The 11890-nt window shown below is 40.2% G+C and overlaps 1 protein-coding gene across 1 annotated transcript; it reads right to left on the reverse strand.

Moving 5' to 3' along the window:
- Positions 1-462: 462 nt before the first annotated feature.
- On the reverse strand, positions 463-1917 carry LOC118645213 (vicilin-like seed storage protein At2g18540). Its single transcript, XM_036285857.1, has 3 exons — positions 1315-1917; positions 841-1099; positions 463-695 (listed from the first exon to the last, which is right to left on the reverse strand). The coding sequence occupies exons 1-3, from the start codon at positions 1915-1917 to the stop codon at positions 463-465; spliced, it is 1095 nt and encodes a 364-aa protein (XP_036141750.1).
- Between the last annotated feature and the right edge of the window lie 9973 nt (positions 1918-11890).

Raw genomic sequence — 11890 nt, forward strand, 5'->3', positions numbered from 1 at the left:
CTCAGTAATTTTAAATTCATTACTCAGCTTGCTTTGCACTGTAGTTTTCAATTTTGCCATTTCTTCTCCATTCTCACATCCCAAAATGACTGTACCATTGTTTCCTTTCCTTATTTTCGTTACTCCCATTTCCATATTTTTTATATCTACTTTCTTTTTTATTAACATAGCCGTATCAACATTTTCTTACTGAACCTTAGGTTTAACAATTATAACATTTTCTTTCTTCTTTTCTTTAACTATCTCACTAGAATAGAATAGAATTTATTGTGTCCCAAATGGGGTTACAAGGCGCTTTTTTTTCACGGAGCGTTCCCGAACCGTTCACAAACTTGAACCCTCTACTCCCGAAACCGACCTGGCCATATGCGACCCTTACACTCTGTTACCTCCCACCCCCCTCGCACGCCCCCACCCCCACCCCCTCCCACCCCTCTTCCTCCACTCATCCCCTCTCTCTTTTCATTTCTTCTCTATTATCCTCTTCAACCTCTCCTCGATCCTCTCCTTCCCTTTTCCTCCTGAGACCTCTCCTCCTCCTCTTTTTCTCCTGACTTCCTCTGCTCTCTCCGCTTTACCTTCTCCATTCTCTTCAGGCTTTCTCTCCCTCTCTCCTTCCCTCCTGCTTCTCCTATTTCTTTCTCTCCACGTCTTCTCCCCTTCCTTGTCTCTCTCCTTATCTCCTCCGTCTCTTCCTAGGAACATAAAAGCATAAAACATAAATTATCTCCTCCATCTCCTCTCCCCTTTAATTCCTTTCCTCCTTTCCTTCTCCCTCCCCTATTTCCCACTTTTCTTTCCTTTTATTCCATACCCATTCTATCCCGTCCACCTACATACTTCTATTCCCTATGTACACTTTTTTTCCCTTATTCCTCTCCTCCTTTGCCCTTTCTAACATCCTCCACCTGGTTTTCCTCTCCTTCATTGACAAATCCTCATCCAACCTCACATCCCAGCGACTCTTAATCTCCGCCCTCCTCTCTAGCAACCAGTCTCTATCCTCTTCCCTCACCACCTCCGTAATCACCACTATCGTCCCCCTTTCCCCCACTCTTTCCGACACTATCCCTACCTCCACCTCCCTTCCCGTTTCCCTCTTTATAATCCCATCTATTATCGCCCTTCTTTCTATCGCCCCTTCCCCCTCCACTCCCCTCCATATTATGTTTCTTCTTCTCACCTCCCTTACTCTTTTCTCCCTTTCCACGCCCCTCACCCTTTCCCACCCCTCTCTCTCTGCTCTCTCTCTCATCCTCCTCTCCATTTCCCTTTCCACCCTTTTCCATGCCTCTACCCCCCTCCCCCCTTCACCATCACAATTCCCATTCCCCCCCCATCCTTCTCCTCCGCTCTCCTTGCGCTCTTCCTCTCCTCCCTGCCAGTTCCTCCTGCCTGTCCCTCCTTCACTCTCCTCCCATCTTGGCTGCTTCCTTCCTTCTCGCTTCTCTCCTCGTCCCCTCGCCTCTCCTCCTCTTCTTTTCTTCTCGTCTCCTGCCACCAGCTCTCCTCGTCTTTGTCCTTCCGCCCTTTCCCTTCCTCTCCTCTCTCTTCTCTTCTCCTCTCGTTCTCGCCTTCCCCCCTCTTCTCCTCCCTCATCTCTTCCTCTGACTGTTCCTTTTCTTTTCTCTTTCCCTCTCTTCTGTCCCTCTCGTCCTGTCCGATCCTCTTTTTCTCCATCTCTCTTTCTTCGTCACTGCCCTTTTGCGCTTCCTCATTTCCATTGCCTCTTTCTCTCGCTTCCCGCATATTCCTCAGCTCCTCCCTCTCACCTGCTACCTCTTCTTCCCGTCTCAGACCTTCTCCTTCTAGCGCCTCTAACCTCTCTTCCAGGCCTCTTAGCCTCTCTCTGACTTCCCTCAGTCCCCTTGTCATTTCCCACCTCAATTTCCTTAACTCTCTTCCCAGCTCTTCCATCCTCACTTCCTTCCTCGCTTCTCTCTTCTCACCACTATTCCTCTCCTCTGAACCCTGCACTTTCTCTCCCTTCACACTTTCTCTTTATTTTCTTACTTTGTAAAGTTCTTTCTTCTCATGCGTCTAAATCACACTATCGGCATGTGCCATCGATGGACCACGTGCGCGGAACTTCGCGTTCCCAAACCCGCTACCATCCTGCCCTAGCACTCTTGCCAACTTAACTCTGTTCCCGTATTGCCACTCTCTTCCTTCCACCAGATGACGCTCTTCTTCTCTCTTCGCGCTCTCGTTACCGCATCTCCGCGCGTACCGCCATCTGCCCTCCGTCCTTCCCCTTCTCCTCTCCTTCGATACTCTCCTCTACGTTGCATCTCTCCAGCGCCCTCTCTCTGACCTCTTCTTCTCGTTCCTGCCTCCATCTTCCCTGCTTTTTTCTCTCGCTACTCCGATGCCTTCCCCGACATCTCCATCATCATATCTTCTCACCTCCATCTTCCCTTCACTTCCCTTCAATTATCCGATCATTTCCCGATCTTCTTTTTCCGCTTTTCCATTTCTTTCTCTCCTCTTTCTCACATTTCACCCGCACAACACTTTCCACTCCGGAGCTCTCCGTGCCACCTCTACTCTTAACCACGCCATTTTTCTCTCTCAACTATCTCACTATAACTCTTCTGTGCTCCTCTTGATGAATTACTAGGTCCAGTGGACAGCATCCTTTTTACTTCTTCTAGCTCTTCTTTGATATTATTTAACTCATGCTGGATAATTTCCTTTATCATTACTTTAATTTCCTTCTTACATATAGTCTCGTCTTTTATTTCTTTTATTGTTCTTATGAGCCAATCAATTTTTAGGTCCATATTTGCCGATCCACTCGTGCTTGTGCTTGTTCTTCCAGATGCTCCTGCCGATCCGAGCCTATCTCTGTTGCTACTTGCCGTCTTCTTTACTTCTCCAATTTCATTCTCTATCCCAAATTTTGCAAAAAGGTCCTGGCACGGTACTAGTTCATTATTTCTATCATAAATTTTGTGTTTACTAACACAGCCTGGATGGTAAAACAGTTTACGCATGATTTGCATTGTACTACTTCAGTTTTAATAGCCTTCTTGCATGCCGAACATCGATATTCGGTGTCCTCTTCTATCGTCGACATTTGTGTTCCGCCGCTGTCGATTCGCTACACGTCAGCAGATTCCATCCACGTCAGTGCTTGCTTGTCACAACGTCGTTGATACACATGATTATAGAAATATAATTCAGCTATTCACAGATCTGCCTTTCCCGGCTAGATAACGATTCCTGTTGTCACCGGTCTATAGAACTATCACCACACTAATTTTATACTTTTCTACTGCTCTCTTTTCTTGTCAAAATACACTATAAAAACGGAGCAATGTTCGACACGTCTACTCCATTCTAGATCCAGAGAGAGAGAGAGAGAGAGAGAGAGGGAGAGAGGGAGAGAGGGAGAGAGAGAGAGAGAGAGAGAGAGAGAGAGAGAGAGAGAGAGAGAGAGAGAGAGAGAGAGAGAGAGAGAGAGAGAGGTGTCGTACTAAAATGCGCGATATACTTATACATAATATATTACACTCTTTGTAATAACACAATCCTCTCTCTCTTCCTTTCTTTCTCCCTCTCCCTCCCACATATTACGTACACAAATACAATAAATATTATCACTTTTAACAATAGATTAGGTGCCATGCGTCTTCTACGATAATTATGCTTAGAGATTAACGTTCAATATCATGTATTGTTAATACAACGATGTAGCAAATATTGTAATAGATGAATAAAAAAAATCAATTTGAGAATCAATCGTGAATTTACGATAATGATTTTACGAACAAATTTACAAATTTTTATCAATGATTTCATCAAGGATTTTACAGTACGATACAATTCAATAAGACACAAAGTTAGAATTGTATGATACTGTAAATAAGATATTTAAGAAAAAGAAAGAATGTATCGTGAATGTAACTTTTATTAATTTACTAGATTCACAATTACGATAAAAATTAAATTATTTGAAAATTCTTTAAGTTTCTATCGCTTTCTGTCTTTCGACTTTCTTAATCACAGAAGTTTATTACGGTTTTAGTTTGTCCTATTTTTGCTAAATAATTTTGTGAAGTAATTGCGAATGTGCGTAACGACGTGAGTTTAGACGCGGTGCGGTGGGATGCGAGAGCATTGATGCGAGTCTAGACGCGGTGCGGCGAGACGTGAAAGCGACAAAGCACAGGCAGCGGCGTCGCTTTTCCTCCTTCCCCCCGCTGCTGGCAGCCAATGCTTGACACAGTGGGCCGCGCTACAACTCGAGCGGCTCGGCTCTTCCCACGGCGCGCTCTCATCCGCACAATTTGAAAAATTAATATCTCAATTATTTGCAGACCAAACCCAAGACAATATTGGACTTTTATGTTCATTTAGATCCTTTCTACCACCTTTTTACGAGCATTGACCCATGTGCGTTGGGACACCCTGTATAAACGAAACAGAGGACTTCCGTTTTCGGTGCAACAAGTACTGTCACGTTAGAAAAGGTGCAGTATTTTGTGGCGTGGATTAAAAGAGCTGAGTGAGAGAGTGAAGGTGGGAGCGTGTGAGAGAAAGAGAGAGAGAGAGCGGGAGGAGGTGGAGAGTGAGTGGGAGTAGAGAGAGAGGTAAGAAGTGTATGAGTGAAGGAGGTGAGGGTGGAAAAAGGTCGGGATTTGGGACGTTAAAGAAGGGAGGGTCTGTGATAGCGCGTAGTATAGAGGGGATCAACTCGCGGTTGTTTGGGCGGGAACCATAGATTAGGCAGAAGCAAGATCGAAAGCGAGTAGGGGGCAGCGACAGCGCGACAGGAATAAGGTCCGTTTACACGGGACGCGGAAGGCAATAGTGAGAGGTACTTAGGATTGGGATAGCAGAAAGAGGAAGGCGCTATACCGGCATAAACTCATAGACTAATGTAGACGGAACCTTTTGAGAGGGGTAGCTGATTTTTGCGGTAAGGGGAGAGTCCGTGAACTTCGGTCAGTTCCGTCGCGATTCGACTATGTTCGGCATTATATCGTCCGTCGCTCATCAACCACTGTACGACCCTCTTTGAACGCTTTGTACCATTCATATGCCTATGTTTTCGACAAACACGACTCCCCATAGGATTTTTGTAACATTTTGAATGCAACCACACAAGAAATTTTGTTGGAAAAACAAAATTTAAGGCAGACTCTTTGCTCAACACTTTTCTCCATTATAAAATTCGCAGGACATACCAAAGATCAACTTGTTTACACAGTTGTAACAAACAAACTACGTGACAGATCGCAGCAAAAATTGATAGGCAAGCCTATAACGGTCCTGCCAACTTACACAAAAAAAATTTACCGATATATAGAACGCGGTTCGTTTAAATTAAAAATTCCGGGTTATATTTGAGCAGAAGGTATATATATAATTTTAGGGTCCGGCCGTTCGTGCACGGAGTCCGTGCACGAGCGGAGAACCGCTGCGCTACACTCGAGAGAGTCGACCGCGCTACGCTAGTTGTTTCTTTTCAGCCGGCGTGTAGCGCAGCAGTTCTCCGCTCGTGCACGGGCTCCGTGTACGAACGTCCAGACCCTAAATATTACTTTGCTTATCTCGCCTTGTAAACTGTGCCATTGTGAGCACTGTGTGTGCCTCAAAATCACTGCCTTGTTTTCGTGTAAAAATTGTTAAAGTATTCTGTTTGTGGAAATTTTTCCGATTGCTCGATTTGGCAACGCCGCGCCGCCGAGCGAGAAAGACGAGTGCGTGAAACAGAGACAATCAATCCCGCTCTTGCTAATCCGAGTAGCCAGCGCGACTCTCGGCCGATGTTGGTGACGGATTTTAATAATATTGTTAATATGAATCTTTTTTAGGCAAAAGAAGAAACCATATTTCTCAAACGTTTTCAAGAAAAAGTTAATAATAATCTCAAGCATGTAATGAGAAAGTTTTGTGAAACGTTCACAGATAAGGTTGTATAGCTCGACGGCAGCGTACTTGATACATATGCGCAAGATCGCGGGTTTAAATCTCAACGGTAAACTTTTTTTTTTAATTTTAATGCAAATGTATCGTATAATAATTGTAAATTTAATGACTTTTTATTTATTTTTGTTTGCTTTAAAATATGCATTTTGTAATTTTTTATCTTTAATATTAAAATTTGTTTTTGGAATTACTGACTATTAGAAATAAAATCATACAAATATTTTTACGTTTCAGAATGTAAACATATTACAAACAATTTAACAGCAATTAAATAAATTTAAAAATGTATAAATTGTCTATTTATGAAAATAATATAAAAAATTATATTTTTTAACTTTATTATACATTTTCATTATTTATTTAATTGTGCTTAAAAAGTAAAATTATTTCTAATATTTTTACATTTCCTAATGGAAAAATGTTTATAATTTTATTTTTAATACGTATTTTCTAAAAACAAATTTTTTTAGGTAGAAAATAAAAAAAAATGCATATTTTTAATGCAAAATTAATAAACAAAATGTATATTCATTATATTTACAATTATTTTATATTAAATTTGCATTATAATTTATAAAAAAATAGTTTATCCTTTGAGATTCGAACCAGCGATTTTACGCATGTGAATCAAGTACGTTGCCGCCAAGCTATGCAATCTCTTCAATGAATATTTCACAAAACTTAATTCATACATCGCGTCGCTTGAGATTACTATAAACAGTCTAAACTTTTTCTTAATAACCCTTAAGATATTATAAAAGAATTCAAATATTAAGGGGACTGTCCCGATTGCGCACATAAACGATTGGATACAGTAGTATTTCTCGATTGGACACAGTCGCGATTGGACACGGACTCAATTGGACACAGACTCGATTGGACACGGACTCGATTGGACACGGACCCGATTGGACACGGACCCGATTGCACACCGACCCGATTGCACACGGACCTGATTGCGCACCGACCCGTTTGCACACGGACCCGATTGCGCACCGACCCGTTTGCACACGGACCCGATTGCGCACCGACTCGATTGCACACGACCCGTTTACACACGGACCCGATTGCACACGGACCCGATTGCGCACCGACCCGTTTACCACGGACCCGATTGCACACGATACGATTCCGCATTGCAGATAGTACATGGATTAGCGACTTGGACGGGGTGGGTATGGCAGGGGGGCGCAGCCCCTCGCACCCCCCCGTGGTGTGTGTGTGTGTGTGTGTGTGTGTGTGTGTGTGTGTGTGTGTGTGTGTGTGTGTGTGTGTGTGTGTGTGTGTGTGTGTGTGTGTGTGCACAAAGCATTTTCTGCACCACATGGGTTTGCGACTATAAAATATGTATAAGAAAGAAAAATATTATAATAAATATTTTGTACGTATTTTTATGTCTGAGTTTGCCAAGTATAAAAAAATTATGATAAATATTTATAAAAATATTAAAATTAAATATTTATGTTATTATAATCCAATATAAAAAATATTTCGAGTTTATATACCATACATACTTTTCAGTACATTTTAAAAATATGTTTTATATATTGTTAATAATAATTTTTGTATTATTTCTAAATAATTTTTGAAAAACGATTATATAATTTTTAAAAAGAAATTCGTAAAATATTTATAAAAATTTATGCTAAATTTTCTGTGCTATCTAGGTTGTTTTTGCATTGTTTTGCGATGCGGAATCGTATCGTGTGCAATCGGGTTTGTGTGCAAACGGGTCGGTGCGCAATCGGGTCGGTGTGCAATCAGGTCTGTGTACAATCGGGTCCGTGTGCGAACGTGTTGTGTGCAATCGGGTCGGTGTGTAATCAGGTCGGCGTGCAATCGGATCTGTGTCCAATCGGGTCCGTGTTCAATCGGGTCTGTGTCCAATCGAGAAATACTACTGTGTCCAATCGCTTATGTGCGCAATCGGGCCTCACTCAATACTAAGGGTTATTCATTCAAACAATATTACTGAAATCCGACATCAATGCGGCCGAGAGTCACGCCGGCAAATCAAACCCACGCCGATAAAGCATTAGTAGCAATAATAGCGTGAGCGGGATGACATTGACTGTCTCGCGCGATTGTCTCTCTCGCTCGGCCGTGCTGAACTCATTGTCAATCGAACGTGCGTTGTACACGGATAGACGGAGCGACTAGGTGTGCGTGTCCGTGCTCGGGCTCGAAATCGCAGCACGTACCAAGTTGAGTCGCCAGACCGGAAAATTTTCATGAACAAGACATTTTAACAATTTTTTCTCGAAAACGTGGAAATATATCTTTGAAATTATTTTTCAAGTTTCAGAAAGAAAATTATTTAATTATATAAATATTATTTTTCAGGTTTTTTATTTTTCTCATGTTTAAAAAATTGTTTAAAAGTTTATTGTTAAATAAACAATTAGAAAACAAGTTTTTGTTGGAATTATATGTTTTGTCTTTCTTCTACGATATATTGTTTGCCTAGAATTAGAAAAATATTACTAATCCAGCAATGAAGTTATTGTATTTGAAAACATTTCAAGATAATAAAATAATGACAAAATAATAAATAAATAACATTTATATATTTTTTTCATTTTGATATGTTGTGTAATTTTATTTAAAAAATAAGAAAGATAAAATAATAAGCCAAAAAAAATCTTGCTAGTTGTTATTGCGTCTGCTGCTAGTATTATTACATCAGTGAACCTAGCAACACCACCACTAAAAAAAAATTCGGACTTACCCTATAATTTTCTGCTAATTATCTGTTAATTTTCTGCTCTAGTTCCGAATTTTTTGCTCCTACCCGTTTGCAGGAAATTAAGATCAGAAGTGGGAGTGCTAGCTTCACGTGATGCTAGCATCCCCACTAATATTAAAAAACAAACAAAAAATCAAATATACTAGATTTTGATTGAAGAAATACTTTTAAAGTAGTCCTGGTATGGTATTGTCCTGGTAGCTTGTTGTTTTTAACCATTTTCTCTTATAATGTTGCGGTATAATGTTTTTGAGTACCGATACTTAGATAACCGTTCGATATTTTTGATATTTGTTTACAGTTTCTTAAAGCCTAAAATAAGCAGAAAATTCTGGTATATTTGATTTTTTTTTTTTTTTTTTTTTTTTTTAATTAGCGGGGGTGTTAGCATCACGTGAAGCTAGCACCCCCACTTTTGATCTTAATTTCCTGCAAACGGGTAGGAGCAAAAAATTCGGGACTAAGGCAGAAAATTAGCAGGTAATTAGCAGAAAATTATAAAGTAGGTCCGAATTTTTTTTAGTGGTGGTGTTGCTAGGTTTACTGACGTAATTTTTGTTTTTGGGCATTTTATCAACAATAGTAATTTTCTGACTGCTTGGATGGAGTATTTATAACATTTTTTAGTGGGCTATTTGATAGATTCTTAGGTGGGCTATTTGACAAACTTAGTTTTGAACTCCAATTGTCTGCACTGGACAAAGTAGCTTCCTAAAATAACCAAAATTACACATAAAATTTAAGCAAGATATTAAAAAATATTTAATTCAGTATTTTTGTACGAAGAGAAAAAATTACTTTTGAAAAACAGCAAATATTTTAGCATCATTATGTATTTTTCATTGCAAGATTTGAATCTAATATTTTATCAAATAATATTATATCAAATAATTAATATTTTCTGTGGCGGAACTTCTCTCGTTCCGGCGTGTTCGTTTCTTTTGGTCGCTTGGGATAGGTCTTTCGCCAGTGAACTAGGCCGTAGTTGGAAACAGAATTTATATTTATTCTTTGCTATACACTATGTACATATATACTACTATGTTTTCGTATATTAAGTGGCCCTGACAAGGGCCGTTTGTGAAAAAGACTTTAGGCCTTAGGCCTCCACCGTATTGGCGGTTTGGTTATTGTAACCCGGTACGCTGGTTCCTTGTTGTTGTTGCAGTCGGTCTCGTTCTTGGGCGGCGTAGCAGCAGGCTCCTCGACACGATGCTTTTTTGCCCTGGACGGTCTTTCCTTCGATGGTCTCCGTTGTTTGGCCTTCTTCCGCTTCGGTCTGCCGGCCTGACTACTGCGGTTGGTCTGCGTTCCACTCGTGGTGGTGGCTCCGAGGGCTGTCTGTGTCGCCCGATCTCTCCGGCAGCAATCCGTGGTATCCGTCTGCGTGGCGATACTGCAGCTGTCCCTGGCGAGATTCTCTAGTAGGTCCGGCAGCTGGTACCGTGGGGAGGTGTACCACCAGATCCTCAGATCTCCTTCGGCCAGCAGTACACGAGGTGGCCGCGTGTTCCGGACTGGTGACAACGTGAGCGCCCGGAGTCTCCACTGCAGCGTCTTGGCTTCTTCCTGAGTAGTCACCGTGGTATCTGTACTGGCGGTAAAGCGTAGTGCTTTCCGCTCGCAAAATGACTGTCTGCTTCAGAGCGCAAAGAGTGCCTTTCCGGTTCACCGCTGCTCCTTATAAAGGCTGGTAACTGTCACTTTACTCCTGAGTTAGGAGGGCCTCTAGTGGTGAACGTGCGTAACGCGTTTTTGCAAGATCTCGAATTTCTTACTGTGCCTTTGTGGCAGTCTACTGTTAAGGGGCGCGTGGTCCTGTTTCTCTAACAATGTATTGTGGTGGCGTACTGTCAGGGGCGTTTTAGCAGTGACTCGCCACATTTTCTTTTAAAAATAATTATTTTTTTAATCACATGCATATTTTTAAAAAAAGTTGAATAATATTTAATCTGACGGTTATCCTCAAAGTCGATTTCATCTTCAGTACTTAGATCTGATTCGCTGGAATACTTTTTGTTAAATGTTGATTTTGGATTTACCATTTTATAATTAAATAAAATACGAAATAGGAAAGAAAGATTTTTATTATTTATATTACGAAGAATATTAATAAAGAAATAATGAAACTTCTAATTGATATTTTATTCTTTAATTTGTGAAGAGCTTACTTTTTTTTGACTGGATCTATTTTAGCTTTCTATTGCTTATTTTCCAAGTTATTTGACAGCGAATCCCTTTTTGGTTTCTTTCGTAATCTATTACTATTTGAAGTATTTATCAGGACATTAGGTGATGATTTTACTTGTATTTTTGTTCTATTTATCGAGGCTCAAACTTTTGTCATTTTATCTTTCAATTTCTATTTATCATCTAACAAAAAATACGTTTGAAGTATGAAATATTTATATCCATAATTTGTTTAAAATATTTGTTATATAGTTATTCAGTAAAAAAAATTTCAATAACTAAACACTTTGGCTAATGTAAGTGAATATAATCTTAAAAATTACTATTATTATTTTTAACAACATAAGAGCTCAAGTTTATCTTTAGGACTTACATATATAAATGTGTATTGAAATTGATAATATAATCTTACCTGAATGCATTAAGATTTTCCCGTCATAATGTTTTTTATTGTAAAAAAATTTTATCACATCACCCGATTTCACGATTGCCACATCGCAAATTGCGTAATTCTCTTCAAGAATCAGAAGAGAATTGTCTGCTAAGCATTCAATTAAGAACATTTTAAGTTTTAAAGTCTTTGAAATTATAATAAACACAATAATTACAAACTTTATTGCATCGACAATATCACACGTGGTCGCCGTATGCACGTAAAGCAACACTACGCCTCAACCTCAACTGACTTGTTAAGGTGCCTTTTCACGTTGACGCTTGACGCTCATTTTCAGCGTCAAAAGACATCGCGTGACTAAAAATAACGAATGGGTATCTTTATTTTTAATGTACCGTTCGTTCTTCTTTCCTCCCCTTCTCCTCGAAAGCGTGGCAAAAAGCAAAGTACAGTCGGAACTCCCATTTAGCATACTCCCGTTTAGCATAACCTCCCATTTAGCATACTAAAAACCTCTGTTTTAGTATAGTATACCATGTGATCACAGTCGCTACGCGTACACGATGCGCAGTCGTCTGCATCAGGTCTGTACATACGTACTTGCCAATGCAAGAACCACATTC

Source organism: Monomorium pharaonis, chromosome 4, assembly GCF_013373865.1.
Source record: "Monomorium pharaonis isolate MP-MQ-018 chromosome 4, ASM1337386v2, whole genome shotgun sequence".
In the NCBI taxonomy this organism is placed as follows: domain Eukaryota; kingdom Metazoa; phylum Arthropoda; class Insecta; order Hymenoptera; family Formicidae; genus Monomorium; species Monomorium pharaonis.